Source organism: Dermacentor silvarum, chromosome 1 (genome assembly GCF_013339745.2).
Source record: "Dermacentor silvarum isolate Dsil-2018 chromosome 1, BIME_Dsil_1.4, whole genome shotgun sequence".
In the NCBI taxonomy this organism is placed as follows: Eukaryota; Metazoa; Arthropoda; class Arachnida; order Ixodida; family Ixodidae; genus Dermacentor; species Dermacentor silvarum.
In genome coordinates this window covers 105,975,006-105,996,873 of record NC_051154.1, presented here as the reverse complement: position 1 = coordinate 105,996,873, position 21,868 = coordinate 105,975,006, and the positions used below count along the sequence as shown (strand labels likewise).

Below are 21,868 nucleotides of genomic sequence, written 5' to 3'. Positions count from 1 at the left end.
TTGAAGCATGAAAGTAACCGGAACGCCCAGCTACTTCGTCCCACACTTTAGGATATAATATCTCAAAATTGGTGTCCTCCTGGAAATTAATTTCAAGTGGTTTGCGTCTTTCAAGCTCGGCGGCTACAATTCGTAAATTGCAATATGCGCCATGAAGTAATTAATTAGGAAGTTAATTAGCTGCGGTTGTTTGTTTATTAGTTCAGTATTCATTTCGATTTCTCGTGCAAGTACTGTCCGCCTCTTAACAGTCCAGCTGAAGGACTAGAATTATGACATCTGCTACAGGCGATTTTTTAAAATTCCATAAATCTTAAAAATTATCATTCCATATACTAGCCGCCGTCTGCTGGGCGGCAGACGACGACGCGCAACTGACAACGAGCAGACCACGAGGGGAGCGGCGGCACGTACGCAGTGCCTACTGGTTGTTGGCATCAAATTTTTTTGTTCTCGCTTCAAACAAAATTTACTCGAATAAAAATTACGAAGTCACAAACTAAGAGGTCGATGGGTATATTGAGCTATCTGACATATTTTTATTTGGAGGACCTTAAGGCTTAAATGTGACCTGAATCTCGCAAAAATTCCATTCTTTTGCCAACTTTGGAGGTGTTTTTCTAAAAAAATATATGCCTTAAGAATTTCAAATTATTTTTATCGTACACTATAGCAACAAGCGAAAAGGGATAAAAAATATTGTAGGAGAAAAATTTGCGCAGTTTATGCGAAAAAATTTCTGAAAACGTAACATTTCTTGCTTTTTTACTGAGCCAAATAAACGCGAAAAATTCTAAAATGGATTCAGTTATTACATTAAATGAAAGAAGGATGCCCCTAGAATGCTCTAAAATAAAATTTGTTATTGCGCCTAGTTTCAGACTTGGATAAAAAAAATATTTCCAACCAAATATTACTTGTTTGCGGAAACTTCAAAGAGCGGTCATCCCGTTTCATATGGATCCACAGCAGCTGCGTTTTTCGCATACTCGTAGCACAGGGTTTGCAAACTCGTATATTGTTCAGTGTTTGTTTTACCAACTTTTTTTACCAACTTTTGAAAGTTTTATTAACGTAGTTAATGAAACAAAAAAATAAACAAAGTGAGCCGCCTCCTATTGGTCGTCTGTTTCCACCGCATCTGCGTCTTCGCAGAGAAGTTTAGCACGCGGAACTTCGAAAAATCGGACGCACGAAGGGTCCGGTGGCCTATTTCCCGCAGCTGCGTGCGAATTCGCAGACAAGATCGCACCATGTGAAACGGGCTTAATGCAAATATGGATGTTAAATCGGTTGTGCACCCGAAGTAAATTTCTTTTTCAAAATTTGCGCGACAAGTGATGACGCTTGCGATCGCTCGTAGCTCTTCAGTGAAGTTGCGTTCTTTTGCGTGGTTCACCACGGGCTGCAGCATCGCGTATCAGTAACGCACAAAGGTAAACGTTTCATTGGTAAAACACGCCGGCCACGCGACAGTTGAGAAGCGAGGTGCCTGACGTCTATGCACGCGCCTCTTTTCGTCTTCTGTAGACGGGCGCTAGAGTCAAACGCCGAGCGCGCGCTCGCATCCCCGGCCAGCATGGAGGAAGGAAAAAAACTCGCATCCCCGGCTAGCCACCATACCCCGGCTAGTTCGAACATGGCGGTGCGGGGCAATGTGTCCTGTGGAATAGACCTTCACTTTGTGGGGAACCTGCCAGAAGCGATAATTTCTGCCGGAAACGCTGGGTTAGTACTTGATAATCTCAGTGTAAAGTGCCTTGTGATTGCTTCTGAACGAAATTGCTTTTGTAGAAGTGCTGTCAAATGTTTGGAAGCTACCAAAAATGTTTTGTTTCGCCGACCTTTCGCCCCACGTGTTTAATTCATTCTCGGATTGGGCTTGCCCTTGCTGTGCTCACATTGCTCATCCATATAGAAAGGTTACTAATACTAACCGCTATAGTCTCTCGACATATTGTTGGCGGTAGTTGCGTAGTTGTGTAGCACTTGGTGGCACTATATACCACCTTTGCCGAACGTTTTCGGGCCCCCCTGCGCTTCAAGAGAGCCGCCGCTGGGCCGTGTGGTAGCAGCAACACCTCTTTGGTAGGGCTTGTTTGGTGTTTCCAGAGCTGGGTTTTTGATCATTGAGGGCATAGTACGATATCCATTTCACAAAGCGGAGTCTTATCTGTTTACACGCACTAGACTGAATTTATTTCGCTTAGTCTTCGCCTATGACCATTGTTTGACGCCGTTTTTCAGTGTGTTTGCTGTGGGATAGCACACTATAACATGCGATTCTTTATTTGAATAAAACAAGTGCAGCCTGCACTCGCTGATGAATGAGCGGCACTGAACAGCTTCGAAGAGTGCGTGTATATTGAAGACCTGGTTGCTTATTAACGCCTTGTGTCACTGTACACAGTAATTTATCACATGCAAGTCCCTTAATGCTGTTTTTTGCTGTTAGAGTGTGCTATCTGTTTTGTCCATTCATTATGCAGTTAGGCACGCTCATGCCAATCATGTACTACATACTTATTTGTATGCTGGAAGTAATCATAATGCTCCTGTATGTGGGCGAGTAATCATAATAGAGCTGTTTAGAATAATGTCGCCGTCACTGGCAGAAAGTACAAGTTTGAAACACTGAAAGTTATTTGCAGCAAAAAAAAAAAAAAGTCATTTGGTGATAGCATGTTCCATTATGAACAGGTCAAGTTTTATTAGTCATGTTATCACTTGTTCAACATGTTACACTTGTAGACAGCTGCCACAACACGAAATTATGTAGGCTAGTACATTCCATGCATATCCCCTTTGATTATGCTTAAAGAACAAGGTGCTCGAAAAGCATTTGTCAAGCCTGACAGTGTTTCAGGATAAATGCGTATGCCTTTTTCCACCTTTTTTCTAGCTCGCAGTGTGTTCCATTTTTCTTATAAAGTGGTGTGAATATTATGGAAACTTTGTGAGCAGTGTTAGAATTCGGGACAGGGGTTAAGCTGTTGTACATCTTGGTGTGAAGATGCTGTCCAGTATTTACTCACTGCAGTGGTTATTGACATTTCGCTGCCGAGCACAAGGTTGTGGATTTGATTCACCCCTGTGGTGGCCGCATTTCGATATGAGAGGAAAGCAAAAACACTAGGTACCCTGCTTTTGGTGTGCAATAAAGAATCCAGGTGGTCGAAATTAATCCGGAGTTTCCCACTATGGGGGGGGGACAACTCTTATTGCCTATGAGTAGCTTTATTAACATGGAATGAAAAACTGATGTCGCAGAGCATGTTTAATTTGTTTAAGCTTATTTTTAAAGCCAAGCTTTCTATGCATACCCACCCAAGTTTGGCGTGGCTTCTACTACTGGCTTCTGCTGGGTCGGTCGGTGTCTAGGATATATATATTCAGGTTATATGTGCACAGAATGCAACCTCCAGCAAGTGATCTCATATTGTATATTTTTTGGGAGCAGTGTACAGACCCCCTACGTCTACCGCAACCGTTCTAGAGGAATTACGGGAATACATGAACGCATATGTCAAGCCTGGTGATCGAATTATTTTGGCAGGAGATTTTAACTTGCCTAATGTGAGCTGGTTCTTTATGTCGCATGGTAAGCGCAGTGATACCACGGCTGATGCACTCTTGAATATCGGCTTTGATTTTGACCTTTCGCAAGTAGTTGAAGAGCATACGAGGTTGAGGGTGTGTCTAAATTGATTTTAGATATTTGTTTTGTTGGTGGATACATTTTTTCTAATGCCCACTGTGAAGTAGTTCCTGGCATTTCCGATCACCGTGCTGTATTGCTTCATGTATCTTCTGCCACTACAAATGAAATCCAAAAAACTTTGTTTCCTACTTTGTTTCCTAACTTTTCTAAAGCAGATGACGTGTCAATAATAGATGTCCTTTCCTTTCATTTGCCAATAGTTCTGATAACGTGCATATTCTTTGGCACTGGTTTAAGCATATTGTGAATAGTTGTATGCATTTTGTGCCAAACATTGTTAAGAAAATAAAAAGTAAGAATGCGTGGATTTCCAGGGAGACGCTAAGATTACGGAGGCGTCTAAAGAGACTTAAAAAAAAAAAACTTGGTCCAGCGATACATATTGTGCAAATCTAATTTCAGATTTGTCCTCTGAAATTAATCAAGTAGCCATTGACAAAAAGTGTTACTTCGGCGAATCACTACCTAATTTTATTACAGCATCACCGGAAAAATTTTGGAGAGCTATTTCGCCTAAATCATTGGACTATGATACCTTCGAAATTAACGGGGAACTGGTAACTGATTTTAATTAATATCCAATTCATTTAATGGCCACTTCAAGTCTGTTTTTACTAAAGATGATGAGGCCCTACCTTCTTTGATGTCTCCTTGCCACGTATGCCAGACCTCATAATCTCAGAACAAGGTATCTTCACTATGCTGTTAAAACTGAATGTAAAGAAGTCCCCGGGGCCAGACAACATCCCAAATTCGTTTCTTCAGAACTATGCCGAATAGGTGTCTAAGTATCTGCATCTTTTATTTAATAAATCATTACGTGACGGTGAACTACCGAATGACTGGGTGACAGCCAGAATCAAATCATTACATAAAAGTGGAAGGAGAAACAACATTAGCAATTATCACCTGATTTCACTAACATCAACAGCTTGCAAATTACTTGAACACATTATACATAATGAAATACTAAATTTTCTCGATAACCATAATTTTTAAAGCAAATAACACGGTTTTAGAAAAGGATTCTCGACGTGTACTCAGTTGACAGAAACAATCCACGATTTTGCAACATCAATTAACAACGGTACACAAATTGACGCTATATTCATGGATTTTTCTAAGGCATTTGACAGTTTCTCACAAAAAGCTACTCTATAAATTGCATAATGTTTAAAAAAATTATCAGGTAATTGAATGGACCGCTGCGTACCTAAACCACAGTAAACAGTTTGTTTCCTTTCGTAACAGTTTATCTGCATCAGTAGTGGTGCATTCTGGAGTACTCCAGGGTTCAGTGTTAGGGCCACTTTTGTTTCTTATATACATCAGTGATATTGTACGAGATATTCCAGTTCATATTAAACTTTTTGCTGACGATTGTGTTTTGTACTCTGAAATTAACACCAAATTGGATCAATTATTGCTGAACAGTGCACTTCAGAAGGTTGCTTCCTGTTGTCGCGAATGGCAGATGGTGATCCACGTTGAAAAAACAGTTTTCATGAGGATAATGCATAAAAAGAAACCTTTGCACTTAGAATACAGTATTAATAACTTTCCTCTCTGAAGTTATTAACTAAATATTTAGGGCTGTGGATTTCAAACGATCTGAATTGGAATACTCATATTGATTATGTAACTGCAAACACTAACTGTAAACTCTTTTTCCTAAGGCGAGCTCTAAAGTTTTCCTCCCCTTCTGTTCGCCTCTTGGCTTACAAATCCGTTGTGCTGCCCATTTTAGATTATGCTGCAATGATACGAAACATTGCCAAACTAGAACAGGTACAAAGAAGAGCTGTGTGTTTTATTTATAACACATTTACGAGAACTTCTTTTACAGAACTTTTAAAGAGGGCTAATCCTCCTTTGGCACAAAGAAATCGTTCACGATTGAAGTTCTTGTATCAACTAATAAAGGGGCATTGCAAGATAGACATAACAAAGATCGTAGCCTTCTCCTCCGGATACGCTACTCGGCCAAGACATAATTTCACTATAACTCCTTTTTCCTCACGCAACTTAAGTATCCTTTTTTTCCGCGCACAATAGTAGACTGGAGCCTGCTAAAAAGTAATGTCGTCTTTGCGCCAATAACTTCTTTCTTATAACATACACAGTGACAGTGTTTTACTTCTTAAGTGTAACATTGTGTGTGTCCAACATGTAGGCTTTGTATTTATTTAGTTTTTTTATTAACCTGTGCATTTTCTGTACATACCAATGTATTCATTTTGCTTGTCCCACCCTGCTAAAATCACCGCATGGTGATTGGAGTATTTATAAAATAAAAATAAACATAGCCCTGTATGCTAGTGGACAAATTAGTGCCAGTGAGTGCATCTCTATTCTGCGTAATAAAGAACTAAATTCCCACATAACACCTGAACACGCTCATAGGTGTCTCTGAAACACACATACTTAATGGAATAGCACATTATATTCAGTGGCTTTCATTTTTTGGGTTTAGCCATTGACTGTGTGTCCATTGTCCAGAATGACACAAAAGGTACATAATCCTTAAAAATAGTTGTCATACTTCTCTGTGTATACACCTATCGTCACCATTCTTCCCTCAACAAGCATCATAGATTGCCTTCGTCCTCGTGACATTGCTGCGTAGACATCTCACTGTGCATCCACCTCATTGGTGCTTGCATTTCAGCATAGCTTGTGAAAGGTGTAGTGCGTAAATGTAAAAAGTGCATGATAAATTAAAGTTGTAGCCTTTGTAGTGCATGGGGCATAAACATTGCATGGGATTTCACATTGCATAGGATGAATATAAACAATTGGATGCATCGCCATTAGTTGTATTACACATGTACAACTTTCTGGGGCAATGAAGGAAAAGCTACGAAGGTAAAGGTCAGCACTTCTGAAAATAGTTCCAAAGTCTTGTTAGCATTAGGTTAAGCTGGGGAACAGGAAACAAACAGCTGATGTCCTGACCACTAATTGTGAAGTATGACCCTTTTTTTTTCTTTTCACATGTGGCAATATGCAAAACCGTCACATGTGTAAGTTATGTTGATTCAGTATTTGATCCAAGAAACTTTTTAAAGTGCTGTTAAACTCTGCCAGACTACCTGACACATTAACACATGTGCAGAAGCTCTGCCCCTGTAGCCCCATAGATAGTTGTCCATGAACATAGCATTTAATTAACTGTTTCACAGATCTGCATAATTTTTGTTAAATCAAACAGAAATTTGAGTCCTTGTACAACAAAACTTGTGTGTTAATAGAAAATTGGGAAGAAAAGAATAAAGCTTGTGTATATTTTCATGAATATAATGCATACATATATTGTGTATAAGTGTTTAATTTTGTCAACATCAAAATGCTTTTTGTTGAAATCCAGTGATAACCCTACTCATGTTTTTTTGCTTTTTGGGCCATTAGGTACAAGTTTGTGACAGTGGACATCAGCCATCCACGTTCACGGCAAGAATGTCTCCAGCCCAATCCCAAGTCAACCCCTACGCCTTTTTCACGTTCAGACCTTGTATTACCATCGCAAGGTTAGTGTTATAATCTTTATTTTCCTGCTGGATTAAATATGGACACACCAGGGTGACTAAATACATTGTAATGGGTTCACTGCCTCACTGGGATGGCCTGTTCCTATAGAAGCTGAATGCAAAAAACAGATTATTTTTCGCTTTTAAGAGTGAATGATATGTACTGGCAGCAGCCGAGGTGAGCCGACATTGTGTTTGATAAATGTGTTTATGGGAACACTTCACAACATGTTTGTCAGTACAATGTGTTGCCAGCACATTACGATGTATAGAGACTGCTCATTCATTCACATTCCTGCCTCACAAGTGTTTCAGATCGATTATTCATCAAATGAGGAACTTTGTAGCACACACAGAGAAATCGACCTTTTCATTGTTGTGCGTTACATTGCAGCTTTTACAGTGCCAAACTCTAGTCCTCTGCGAACTATGTGCAGAATTGCTCGTCCCATTGCATATCTGCCTTTTCATTGTATAGCATTCCAGTTCTTGCACTGTTAACATTAGTCCTCTGGGAAGTACTGTCAAGTGGCATGTCCCAGTCCCTTTCTGCACATGCTTTGAGCTGAATAACATGCTCTTACTATTCTATTGCTTCAACGAAACTGCTGTAGTACAGTACTTAGAACACTTGGCTCTCAGCTGAACAGTCGTCAATTTAAACCTGCCATGAACGGAAATCTTTCCGTCCTATAATGTTTTCTTCTTTTTTTTTTTTTGTAGGGTAATTTCCAATAACAAACACCACAATGTGAAACACCCTTTAGTGATGGATATAATTATTGGCATTGAAGTACCCCCTGTTAAATTTTCAGTGTACCTGTTAAGTAACTTCAGGCCCCTCTATTGCTCTCTTTGCAGCCCTAATGCAGTTTTGGGATGTAAATTTTGTCGGTGACTTGGAAAACATAGACATCGTTTCATGTATATTTATTTTGTAGGTGGCCAAAGTACAGAAACAGTACTGTTCTGCATGGTGTTCCTTGTAACATGTGCCAAGGTTTAAGGAAACTAATGCATTTGGATGGTGCAGGGTTCGCACAGCCCCTTGAAATCCTTGAATATCCTTGATATTGACAGTATAAGTTCAAGGGCCCTTGAAACTACTTGAATACCCGTGAGCTCCTTGTAATCCTTGAAAATCCCGTGGGATTTGTTCCGCTAGAGGAAATTAACGATGTACCTCCGCCAGTCATGCTGATATTTAAGGCCCTTTCGCTTACGAATGCCCAGGAAAACAAGCTGTGTTGACTAAAGGGCAACATCAGGAAGTTTCGTTTTTAAATCTCGCAGCCCCTACGTCGTCTGGCAACTAATATGCATTGGAAATCCAATCCAATCCAATGCGAGGCATATCGCTCGCTCGCCTTGCGTATAGTGCCTAGAATATACTCTAGTGTGCCGTCCACCGAGCGTCTCCAACGCGGGACGGTGGTGCGGGCAGTGATGCCTGCCACTGCGGGCCACCAGACGGCGATGCCTGTCGGCACCATGCTAAATCCTGCGGTGTTCCGACTCGCGTTCGTTTGTGATGCGTTGATTGCTACGCGTCGATTGCAATGCGTAGTTCATTTCTCGCCTTGCTGCCGCTTTCGTTGCAGTCTTTTCTTCTTGTGAGTGGGTTTTTTGCATCTATGTGTGCACTCGTCTGTCTAAAGAAACTTTGAACAGGTCGCGAAACCGCGATTTCCCAGAGACGCGGAAAGAAATGGCTCATCTCACTACCCAGCGCGTCCGCAGACCCCGAACGTATTGCGGATTGGGACAAGAACATAAGAGGCAGGGGAGACTCGCGTCGTGTCTTGCCTGAAGTCCGCCCATGTCTCAGCATGGTCCGGCACAGTCTCGAAGTGCAGCGCACCAAGCGGCCGGCGGCGGCAGGCATCACACTCGGTGCTACCGCGACACCCGCTCTCGGCACACTAGTAAGTGTCTTTTAGGTACTATAGTCGGGCCGTTCGTCGGCCTTGTACGTGCCATTTCAGTGAAGTTCGCGTTTGCGTTGTGTGTTTACTTTGACAAGATGCCAGGCGGGAAGTGCAAGTTTCAGCCTGCGTGGCTGCAACATACGGACTATCGTCACTGGGTGAGACCGGAACCAAGCGATCCTTATCGAGCAATGTGCGCATTATGTCAGAAGACGGTCGACATTGCAACGATGGGGGAATCTGCCTTGAAGAGCCACCAGAAAGGCGCGAAGCACCGATCCAAAGCTGCAGCAGGTGAGGGCTGCTCATCCGTCGCAAGTTTCATGCAAGCGGCAAATCTGTCGTCCGAGGCTGCTTGTCAGCGTGAAAGCACGGCAAGTTCCTCTCGGGCTGCGACACTTGACGAAGATTGCAGAAAGCATGATTCCGTGATCGAAGCCGGGATTTTGTGGACGATGAAAGTTGTGTCCTCACACTACTCCTACAGCTCCAGTGGATCCATTTCCCAGCTATTCCAAAAGATGTTTCCGGATAGCGAGGTCGCGAGGAGCTTCACTTGCTCCGAGAAAAAGTGCGCGTACGTCGCGTGCCACGGTCTGCGCCCATTTTTCACTTCGCAAGTACAACAAATGATGGAGAAGTCTGACAATTTTGTTGTGCTTTTTGACGAAACCTTGAATGAATACCTGCAAAGAAAACAACTTGATGTTCACGTCAGATTGTGGAATAACTGTGAGGTGACAACCAGATATCTGACTTCGACATTCATGGGTCACAGCACAGCGGACGACCTTATGCAGAAGTTTACGGAAACACTCGCGTCCTTTCCCCTGAGCAAGATTGTGCAGCTCTCGATGGACGGCCCGAATGTCAACTGGAGTCTTTTCAACAAGTTGCAGCAGCACATGAAGAATGACTTTCAAGTTCAGTGCTTGGATATTGGTTCATGTGGCTTGCACACAGTGCATAATGCTTACAAAGCAGGAATGCATGCGACAAGCTGGCCAGTTGACACCTTTCTGTCGAGCTTATTCTCCCTCTTCCATGATGCACCGGCCCGCCGTGAAGATTTTGTTGAAGAAACAGGGAGCAAGCTGTTTCCACTTCCTTTCGTACCCCACCGTTGGGTCGAGAACATGCCCGTACTGGAGAGAGCCCTGGCTATGTGGGAGCATTTGAGGCACTACACCGAAGCAGTGAGCGACCATAGGCTACCCTTGCCGAAATGTAGAGCGTATGAGAACGTCAGTGCTTTTCTAAAGGACCAGCTTGCACTTGCGAAACTGAACTTTTCCCTAAACGTTGCAATGGTTGTGCAGCCTTTTTTGACTGTTTTTCAGAGTGATTCTCCAAAGACATTTTTTTTAGCAAAAGAGCTTGAAACTGTCTTGAGGAGCCTCCTTGCAAGGTTCGTGAAGCGCTCGGTATTGACAGAAGCCACGAGCATCACGAAACTGCTGCGAATTGATGTTCATGATACTGCCAATTACACGTCACTTGAGAAGGTGGACGTTGGACGTGTGGCTGAGAAGATCTTAAAAAGCGGAAAAGCGAGTACCAAGTGTGTTTTTGAATTTAGGGGCGAGTGTCGCAAGTTCATTGTGAACATGATCCTGAAAACCATGGAGAGAAGTCCTCTTAGGTACCCTCTGGTTCGAGGGTTGTCATGTTTCTACCCCAGAGAGATGGCGAAGACAGAAATGTGCCTTGGGAAGCTGAAAGTTGTTCTTAACTGTTTAATTGACAGTAAGCTTCTTTCTGAGCACAAGAGAGATATTGTGTGTGCACAGTACATTCAGTTCTGCCAAGAAAAGCGGCATGAACTGCAAAATTATGAAAGAGACCATGAACGCCTTGACGTTCTCTTGGTGCGCCTTTTGAAGCATGACCCGGCGTTCTCGATGTTATGGGAAGTACGGAAGGTCCTTCTCTTGCTAAGCCATGGGCAGGCTTCAGTAGAAAGGTTTCAGTGTAAACAAGCAGATCGCGGTCGAAAATATGGCAGAGCTCTCGTATATCTCACAACGAGTCATCTGCGAGGCTGTGAAAACCCACGGTGGGCTGCTTAACGTTCCACTGTCGAAAGAACTGAAGTCATCAGTGCGCCAAGCCAGGCATAGGTATGCGCTATACATGGACGAACAGAAGAAGCAAGCTGTAGCTCAACAGGTAACCTTGAAGAGAAAAGCACTCGAGCTAGAGCTACAGAGCATGCAAGAGAAGACAAAGCTCCAAAAAACTCTGAAGTGTTTGCAGGAGTCAGCGGATCGCTTTTCGGAAGACGCCAAAGCAAAAAATGACCTGACTTATCTTGTCAAGGCAAACAGTTTCCGTCGAACAGCCAAAGACAAAGAAGTGGAGATAACAGCTCTTGAAAGAGAAATTAATGCGAAAATAGGGCTCCTTTCCTAAGTCATGTGAGGAAATAAAATTACGCTAACACTCCTTGAATTCTGCCTTTTTGCATCCTTGAAATCCTTGAAATGTCCTTGAATTTCCAGCCAAATATTGTGTACGAACCCTGATGGTGCCAAAATGATAAAATGTGCTGTTAAATATGTATAAAGTGTGAAGTTGGGGTATATTTCAAGGCAGAAATCCTGTTGAAGCACAGTAGAATACATTAAAGGGAAAGTTTTCTTCTTACATTGCATGTATTGCACTTCGCAGAACCTTTTTATTATAGCCATGCTGAGACTAACCCCTGTATTCAGAAATGTATCTTAAGTTGAAGCCCATGCTTGACTTGATTTAAATGACGCCTCTCATGAACGTGCCGGAGGAAATACAATGAACGTCCTGGGAAGTTCACGCCAGGCATCACTTACATCAAGTCAAGCATGGGCTTCAACTTAAGATACATTTTAAGATACAACTTAATACATTTCTGAATACGGGGGTAAGGTTAATCAGTTGCGCTTGCATGCCAGATAGAGCTCCATTGCCAGAGTGCTACAGTAAATACTGGTTTATCCCCTTGATGATCTTCAAAACTGCAGTTTATCAAACATGCGAAATATAGGAAGTGCATGAATTGTATTATGCTGCTACTATTGAACACTTATGTGTGACATGTTATTTAGCATTCTTGATGTTTTTTCAGTCAGCATCATTCCGTGGCAATAAATTAGTTTATTTTACCCTTGAAAACAGCTGTTTCACCATTTTCAGAGCTATTAACAGAAATAATTGTTTGAAGCACATTATGGACAAAATACTGTGACACTTGTTACTGCTTAAATAATTCTCAGATTTAGTGGCATGTACTACAAAGCAAAAGTTTTGTTCATTAACTAAATGGCAAATGTTTAGTAGCATGTGCTACTAAACCTGAGCAAACAGTGACTGGTACCACAGGTAATTCGATTACAAAGTCCTGTGAACATTTATTCCTTTACAAAGATGAAAGGTGTGCTTTGTATGGATCTCAAATTGACTAGGCATATTCTAATTGAGATCTCGCAAGCATTTTATATGAAGTTGGGTAAAACAGCAGTGTAATGAAAGTTCTGGATGTAAAAACCCAATCATGCAGTTTGCATAATCATTGATATGATCGTCATGAATTTGTCACAACAGAGTGTTGTGACAAATGTATATGCGTTGGCGCGATTCACAGCAGCCGCCGTAGACAGACCTCTGCTCATGCAGTGCTTTGTTACCATATATGGCATCGTTTAATGCACTCGCCATATGCCATTGGTGAACGGACGACGGCGCGCTCCTCTGGTGCCATCTCATAACGGTCGTCTCAAGTCTTTGCGCGGCGCTATGCTTTTCTCCTGATGCTGCGCTCCGCATTTGCTTTCATCTTTCGCGGTGCTCGTTCGCTCGGTTACGCCGAGGAAAAATGCCGACGCTTGCCGCAGGAACTGGTGCCTAAGAGCCACGCTTTAATAAACCGTGGTGGTTTAGCGGTAAATGCGTCGTGGCATTATGTCGCACCTCTTTTAGGTCCCGGTTCCATTATCTAAATCGTGTTCGCCACATTGCAAAGTGTTGTTCAGTAGCTCACTTGACACATGTCCTGCCTCTTCGAGGTGCGAAGTGCAAGTGACGGTGGTCTGAAGCAGACCATTGTCAGTTTCACTATTATATATATATATATCGTGACCATATAAAGCCAACTGACATTGAAGCCAAGAAAAGCATCGGGGGCAATTAGCTGTGGTTGAAATTGAAGTGTAGAAAATAATAAAGAAAAAGCAAATGAAAGTGAAAAAAAAGATTACGTGCCACCAGTGGCATGTCGTGCCGTAGCACAATTGGTAGTGCAATGCACGCATAATGCAGAGGTTGTGGGTATGACTGTCACCAGCAGCACGTTATCTTTTCGCTCACTTTTATTTCCCTTTTGTTTATTATTTTCTACATTTCAATTTTAACCACGGCTAATTTCCCCGATGCTTTTCTTGGCTTCATTGGATGTTGGCTTTATATGGTCATGATTAACAAAAATCGAGCCTCTCGGTTTTCTCTTCTTTGTCGTTTTGCACGTGCGTGCGTGTGAGGCTAGGTAGGTGTTCAACGTAAAGAATGTGGCCTGTCATTTTGAAGCTTATTGCTCAGAGTACGTACAGGTCCTTGAAATCCTTGAAAACCCTTGAAATTGAAAAGTGCATTTTCAAGGCCCTTGAAAGTCATGGAATTTTTTTCCTTCCTTGAAAATTCTTGAATTTCGCGAGCAATGCACTCTGATATCGACATTGCAACCTCCTTTCTGGGGTAGATCGGCGTCGATCTGACAAACTCCCCGTTTCAGAAACAATATGCTGGCGTGAGCACACATAATTTCGTTTTGCAGAACTGTACGGAAAAAATAAAAGGCTTCACCGCGTCAAACCGCGAACGGAGCGAGAGACCTGTGCCGTGCTTCGGTGCTGGCTCGGCTGGCAGTGTTTATGCTGCTTTCCTCACCCTATCTTTCGTCTCGCTCCTCGCTCGTCGGTCTGCCTTGCCCCACTTTCCCTCTTGCGCGCGAGGCGAAGCTAAAGAGAGCTATAGTGGAGCCTTACCACTGAAGCTCTGTGCCTTCGGGTGGCGGTTTGTTATAATATTATTTATGATAATATAGTATACGTGCAATAACATTATGCTGAATGTTTCAGAAATGTTTGATGAACCATCCCAGCTAATACTGCAGAAGCCTGAGCAGCTGTTGTGAGTGTTCATTGTGTTAACTTTTAATATTGCAGACTTGAGAAATGGTCTAGACAAGACATGTTTTACAAAATTGCAATATACATCTATTTGTTATAATTTAATGTATGTGTAGCAAGACTGCGCTGAATGGTTTAGAAATGTTCGGTAAACTTGCCCAGTTAATACTGGAGCAGTCAGAGTAGTGTTGGGAGCATTCATTGTGTTTTGTGAACTTTTTTTTTTTGGTATTGTTGTGAACTTGCAAAATGAACATTATTAACATCATTGGGAAATGCATTTATTTCTTTTTATTTTAGTGCAATAACCCTATCCTGACTGTTTTGAATATTTTTGGTGAACTTTACCCAGCCTATACTGGAGAAATCTCAGCCGCTGTTGTAAGCGTTCATTTTGTGTTGTGGTCTTCAGAAGTTATCAAGGCTAGACATTTTTATTATAATTGTGATACACATTTATTTATTGTAAGTGCAATAAAACTAGTCATTTTTGGAAATGTTAAGAGTAAAGAAATCCTACTTTGGATGCCGCTTTGAGTCCTGGAAGTCCTGGAATATCCTTGAATTTTTGCCTTGCAAACCTGTACAAACCCTGTTGCTATACGAACATGTATTGCTAGGTTCGTGGCCACAGAGGGCCACGATAGAGGCAATGTGTGCTTTTTCACGTTTCTTAGGCGACACAGACCTGGACTCACGCTTGTGATAACATTTATGTAATGTGTCCTTTCACCTAGTTCCTCCCATTATCATCCCCCATTGTGACCCTTTCTTCCCCTCTTCCCCTTCCCTTACGTAGAGTAGCAGGCCAGATGCTCCATTTTCCGGCCGACCTCTCTACATTTTCCAATCATTAAACTACTTCTTCTTCACACTTCGGAAACTTATCAGGAATGACTTCAGCTGGAGCGCCACTGTAGTTTGTTAGTTTGCTCTTTTGTGAAAGTGATACTCTGTCCGCTCGCTTTTGCGGCCAGGGCTCATAAAAAAAATGCACATGCGTAAATAAGAACCAAAGTTCTCTGGCTTCCATCAGACGTCAATACCTCTGCAATTGCGGTTATTAGTAAGAATAATTGGAGTGCATGGCCTTTCAATATTTGGTGTATGGTTTAATGTTAGCTGTGGTTACCAGGCACTTTCGTAGCTTACAGACTACGAAAGCCTGTAAGGCTTCCTCTTGCAGCGTGCACGTGTCCACGCACATTACCAAAAACTACCAAACGCTGCTTACATGTGAGCCCTGCATACAACCGTTTTTTTCTAGCAGTTTTACAGCCTATAAAAAAAAAGGAGAATTAACTGAAGGCGAAAAGGTAAACACAGAAACGTAGCTACAGGAAAAGAGAGACTCGACGTACAGAAACAAATACCAAGTTTATTAGATTTTAAATTTCTAATGTAAATTATGGGTAATAGCTCTCTTTTTGACTATAGGTCTCCACCAACTTCCTTTAAGAATCCATATATCCATAATGAAACTTCACACACGTGCACACGCACATACACACGCACAGTCCCAATAGAAGACGCGTTCCGAAAGTATGTTTCGTGATTTATTTTCTCACGGAAGGTTTATTGCCAAAAAAATTACACCATGGTATCATGAACTACGCACCTTGCACTATTTTTCCGCATAGTCACCACCGATATTCAGACATTTGTCGTAGCGTCCAATCAGTTTGAAGAAACCACTTTGGTAAAACTCGGTGCCCTATGATGCAAGGAATTGTTGCACAGCTTTCTCCACCTCAGCATTGTTTTGGAAGTGGCGTCCCAAGGGTGTGGCTTGTCCATATACTCTAATAATGTTGTTTTCATTCGTGCATGTGGAGGCACGCCCACTGAACTTGCAACACCAGCAACCAACCATTTGACGAAACATGACCTCTTCACCATACACGATCTGTAGGCGTTCATGGGTGACGGACACACTTGTCCCACGTGTCCATTCATACCGGATAACTGCACACACTTTCATTGGTGACCACATTGTCAGCACACGTCTGTCTGCCATCGTGATTTGTACTAGAATAACATTAGGCATGCTGGTCCTGCAGCTACTCTCTCTTTTTCGGTGATGTGCGCATGCATTATTCCACCTCCGGTGATGCTCCTTCCGTCGTTGAACCAGCAATGGGTGTGGATTCTTATGGCGACTGTTTGTTTCACCTGGTGTACCATGTTCTCCTTCAAAAAAACGACGAAACCTACTTTCGGAACGTCCCTCGTACTAATGCATTGAAAAGAATTTAGGTCTTGAGCAGGAATATTGTTAAGAGAATGACTTCATTTCATAGGCTGGCAAGAGAGGTTAGTAAAGACTATGAGGGTGTGCTTTGATGGGTATTTTGCACTAACAAATTTATGTAATAGAATAATATGGTTGCAAGTACTATTGTCATCTTTATGAAATGGAACATGCGAACTTGTGGCAGATAGCCTCGTCAGCCACACATTGAGTGGTGCCGTTCGTGCTACTGCCTGCACCCCTTCAGGCATGTTTCCTTCTTTCCTGATATTGCTCGATAATGGAGAACAACAAAAGAATCTGACAGGACGACCATGCTGTCTGTTATACTCGGCGTTTACTCCTATTGCTTTCAAAGCTGCAATAGATAGTGTTTCAATATCAAATTCGAATGAACCCAATCTTGTTCTTGAGCATTCCACAAGAAAGAGTAGCATTTTTATAAAGTTCGTGATGGGGATGCTAGCAGAAGAAGCAGATCAAGGAATGGTTTCTTTTTCTCCCTTTTCTCCTTTTGTTTACACATCTCGCCATGCAACATGTGGCTGACATGTTGCCACGTGCTTGCGTGTTCTCTTTTATAAAAATGACAATGGTACATCTGTGCACTAATGCTTCAAGAGAGCACACTCTACTTTGTCATGATGAAGAAAATAACCGTGATAACAGCTGCAATTATATCTGGTATTTTTCTAATGTTGACCAGAAAGTGAATTTTCAATCGGTTTAATTTTCAATCTAATTTACACACTTGTAGCACTCGGATGTGGCGGGCTCTAATGCATGAATTATCATTTGCAATCACTTTCTTTTGTATTTCCTTCTCTACTAAGCAAGTCTCAAAGGTGTGATAGTAACTTCAACTCTTACACGAAAAGACAAATGCAGGATTTCTTTATAGTAGCTCATTATTGTTAGCTCTGTTTTCTGTTCTACCCATTTTAATTTCACCCTACTAACTGTTTGCTGTGTCAACTATTGTTGCTTTCTTTGCTGTACAGTTTGTAACATGTTCACATCTATATAAGCCCAAATTTATTGTCCCAAAAGCTTATATTTAGAGTACTTGCTCCATATTAATCAATGTTACTACTGTGTTGCTTTGTCTCCCTGTAATGGAATTTAGCTGCATTAGCGGATTGTGAATGTGCCGGTTGTAGAGCTACTGTATACGCTAACAAAGAGAGCAGGATAGCATGGAACCACACTTCGTGTTCGCAGGAGCCAGGCTTGGCACAATGTCAGTGATATAAGTGCACATTCAATCACTTTCTCTTGGGCACTCAGGCATATTTTATTGAAAATACGTAAGCACATTTTAGGGTCGGCAGTTTCACAGTTTTTTCACAAGTAGAAATATCTCTTTGTATGAGCTGATGTATAGCCTAAAGCAGGATCCATTGCTGCACAGCTGTGGTAGTGCCTTATTTTGAAGCATGCCAATCAGAAACTGCAAGAAATAAAAACGAAAGAAAAAATGCTATTCATGAAAAGTTTGCTGTAAACAAACAAAAAGAAAAAAAAGAGAATAATTTTGAAAGCATTTTCTTAGGCATTGGTTATAAAAAAAAATCGGGGTAGCTTGCACTAGTGGCGCAAGGCTAAAGACACAGCGGAGCTGATCGGTTCCTTGCTGGTTCTGGCTATACGAAGTGATGCTAAGTTATACGAAGTAATGCCAAGAAATGCTAAGTTATACAAAGTGTATAAGCATTTCCTTATGGTCCGTGGCATCGGTTAACACCTCGCGAAGCACTTGCAGTCGGAGCACACGTAGGGGAAGTGGGGCGAAAGCTATGCACAGTGTACGGGTGGCGCGCAGCAGACACGCCGGGAGGACGTTACGGAGCATGCGCAGTAGCGCGCAGTTGGTGGGAGCTCAGTCGAGCCGCCGCCAGAGGCGCCTCCTGCAGTCACGCACACCGCGAGCGTTCGGCGCTAATGCAGGAAAACGGAGAAGCGCGGATGGTGTCGGCGGCACCTCCGCGCATTGCCTCGTTAGTGCTGCTACAATTTGTTTCTCTCTCTCTCTCATTTTCTCTTTCTCTCTCCCGAGCATAGCGTGCGAAGGACACACTCTCTTTCGCTCTCATTTTCTCTTTCTCTCTGCCGAACATAGCGTGCGATGCGAGCACACTCTTTTGCTCTCATTTTCTCTTTCTCTCTCCCGAGCATAGCACGCGACGCGCCATGAGGTGGTTGCTAGGCAATGCAGTGGCAGATGGCACACATTACAGCCGGCTTAAACAGCTCCGCTGTTAAAAAGGTCTGAAATGTGACCTCAAGTGGTGCTGCCAGTGCCAATGTTGTTTGGCTGTCATTTAGTGGCAGCTTCTCCACAGTGCATGATGGCTTGTTGAACCATGTGAATTGAAGCACGTACAACAGCTTGTGGAAAACATATGCTAACTCTGCTTCCTTCGGCAGCATTTACAGGGTATCGAGGTAGTTGAGTCCACAACTTTGTATTCCTATAGACATTAACGCTCTCATTCTCTCTGTCTAGGCAGCTTCGTGTTCATCAACCCCTCTGTTACCTATCTAGTACACTTATTCTAGGGTACACACGAGATGGAAGTGCACGCAGTCCTAGCCTCTTTAGATACCACCCATATTGACTTAGAGATTTCCACCTTCTTCAGTGTGGCAAAATCCCTTGTTTTTGAGGTGGGGGAAAAAAGCACAAGGCTTCTAACGGCTCTCATCTGTGACAAAGAGGAAAAAGTGCTGGCAGTGATCAGGCATCACTTCAGTGGTTGAATTTCTCCAGCAGGTGGAGGCCACCCTGAGTGGTAGAAGGAGGAAAGAAAGGGAGGGAGAAGACCATGAGTCAAAACCCTGAAAAGCCAATGATGCCCATTGTGAAGAAGCTTTAGGTGGCAGAGTATAAACAGTCAGGATATCTGTGCATGAGGACACGAGGCACCAATCCTAAGAGATAGATTTACTTTTTTCATCGCAGCCTGTGCAACCCAAGCGAGGATGGGTGCAAACTTTTGCACCATGTCACCTCCAATGTGGCGTCCTTGCTCATAATACAGTTGAACCGCATATATTGAACCTGCATATAAGGAATTATTGTGTAGAATAAACAGCAGTAAAATCCCCTTGAAAAGTTTTGTATAAAATTTTTATTTTATATATAGAATTTCCTATATATCAAACTTTTTTGTGATCCCCTTCAGATATGTCCGGGTTCGACTGTATTTAAACCTGCTACACTGCTACTTATGCAAGGTGTCGCTGAGAGGGAGACAACAGACTGCCATACAATGCTAAAAACTTTCAAAGGCTGTTATGAAAGCACTGGCCAGCTGCATTAACAAGCACCATCTGGTCCAAGCATACAGCAGTTTTGGAAGCCAAGTTCAGTCAATTATTGAGGCTGATGATGATTCTGTTCAACAGACTTCTAAAGCGATAAACACAAAATGCCCTCGAGTAATTTTGGTATGATTGAAGCTCTACAGCATGCTGCATGGGTGATTGCCACATTCCCTTCTGCTAGGTTTGGAGTTCTTAGCCATTCTTTTAAAAGAAGGAACAAGGAAAAAGCTGTTTGATGAAGCCGAGCCCTTTAGTTCTCAAAACGAAAAAAAGTATTGACACACAGATACTATACACTGTTCAACCTATTTTCTGCATTCATAATCAAAAGTTGAGTGCTGATCTAAGGTAATCGGTTGATAGATGATAACCAGCCCTCCTTCTTTTGCTTGACTGCATACCATGTGTAACTTTAAAGTCTTGGTCCTAACTACCTAGGTACCTTATAAAATGGAATGCAACTGATTTTCTCTTTTACAAGTATGTCTCTTGTAAAAGAGAACCCACACTTCCCTTTTGTAAAAGAGACATACTGTTCCGTCTTGTAAAAGAGGGGACAGCAAATGTTGAGCAAATTTTGAGCTACAAAATAAAGTAAGGCCTAGTATCAGCACAGTGGCAGCATTGCATTCTTGATATCACATTAGCATCATATTACCTGTGTATTTCAGATTGGAGCTCTTTGGTGACCCTGAGGATCTCTAAATGGATTGATGTGGACTCACCTGTTGAATCCTTTAGGAAAACATGTGAGAAAGTAAGCACATTATTTGCTGTTATGCATTTCTTTATGGACATGTGGTTCCTGTTTTGTGAAGGTGTGAATTCTTATGCGAAAAGTGAAATGGCCATTTGCTGCCGCGTGCTGTTATATCCCTTAAACCACTTGTGAATTTTTTTTCTACAAAATCTCTTTTTGCCTTGATTCCTGATGTTGTCCACCAGGGGCTTTCAAACTTTCTAGCCTTAGGTAACTTCACCAGCCTTCCCAGAAACGCGCTATATTTTGTAGAAGTGAGAACAAGAAAGCTCACAAATTACTGGATCATTCAAATAAGGTATTTGGTGCGTGGCTCCGTGCCACTTAGTTGGAACCTGCATGACGTCGTACTTCCAGGTCGAAACTACATTAAGTGCACCTTTTGTGATATTGACGATCTTGTGTTTTAAAAGTGAATACAATTCTACATTCCTGCATGACCGTCTTGTTGTCTACCATGTTGTGCATAGCCATGTTTATGATTTCACCAGAAATTGGACATCATATATGTGAACATGGTGACCACATGACTTGGACAAGAATAACCGAAGTAGCACCACTGCTGTTCTGGGGAAGTTAAAAAGTTGCGAAGTGAGTTTTGTTGATGACATACACTGGAGGAGTCCGAATAACTTGGCCAAATGAAACACACAGTATGGTTTGTATTGTCTCTAATTAATAAGAAATTTTATATGAGGATCTCGCAACACACATGCATATTCAAGCTTAGACCTTGCAAGTCTTTCATATACCGGGTGATCTATTTGAGTAGACGCACTGCGACAGGATATTGAGCGAATAAGTTCACCCCATGCTGGCCACCAATGCTTAATTGTTTTGCATGTACAGTCATGCGAACGGTGGCATATTCGAATGATCATGTTCGTCCATCCTGGTGTCCATCCTGGTGCCCTGCTCTGGAACCTTTTGCGGGACTGTGCTTCAGTGGGTGTGTTTTAAAGGCCCATGTAAATGAAACCAGTACTTTTGTGTTGCTACATATTCCTCTCCCCAAATAATTTGCAGTGGACAAGAGATGCCATGCTGTCATGAAACTACAATAACAAAATTTTTCAGGCAAACTGCAACGCAGGGCTCTGCTATACTTGTGGCAATATGCCGTGCAGAAAGGTTTGCGTGTTGATCTTTCAAAAGTTGAAAGGTCAACAAGCTTTTCGAAAGCACCTTCTATATA

The 21,868-nt window shown here is 42.2% G+C and overlaps 1 protein-coding gene across 2 annotated transcripts in view; it reads left to right on the top strand.

Annotated features, from left to right (window-relative positions):
• Positions 1 to 1,423: 1,423 nt before the first annotated feature.
• Positions 1,424 to 21,868, top strand: part of LOC119434241 (protein arginine N-methyltransferase 5-like) — a 106,385-nt gene continuing 85,940 nt past the window's right edge. Inside the window, exons 1-3 of one of the 2 annotated variants that reach the window (XM_037701495.2) lie at positions 1,424 to 1,728; positions 7,130 to 7,248; positions 20,585 to 20,670. In XM_037701495.2, the coding sequence (XP_037557423.2) occupies positions 1,502 to 1,728; positions 7,130 to 7,248; positions 20,585 to 20,670 (432 nt within the window). In that variant the 5' untranslated portion in view covers positions 1,424 to 1,501. The remainder of the gene's footprint in view (positions 1,729 to 7,129; positions 7,249 to 20,584; positions 20,671 to 21,868) is intronic. The other variant, XM_037701494.2, reaches the window with a different exon arrangement.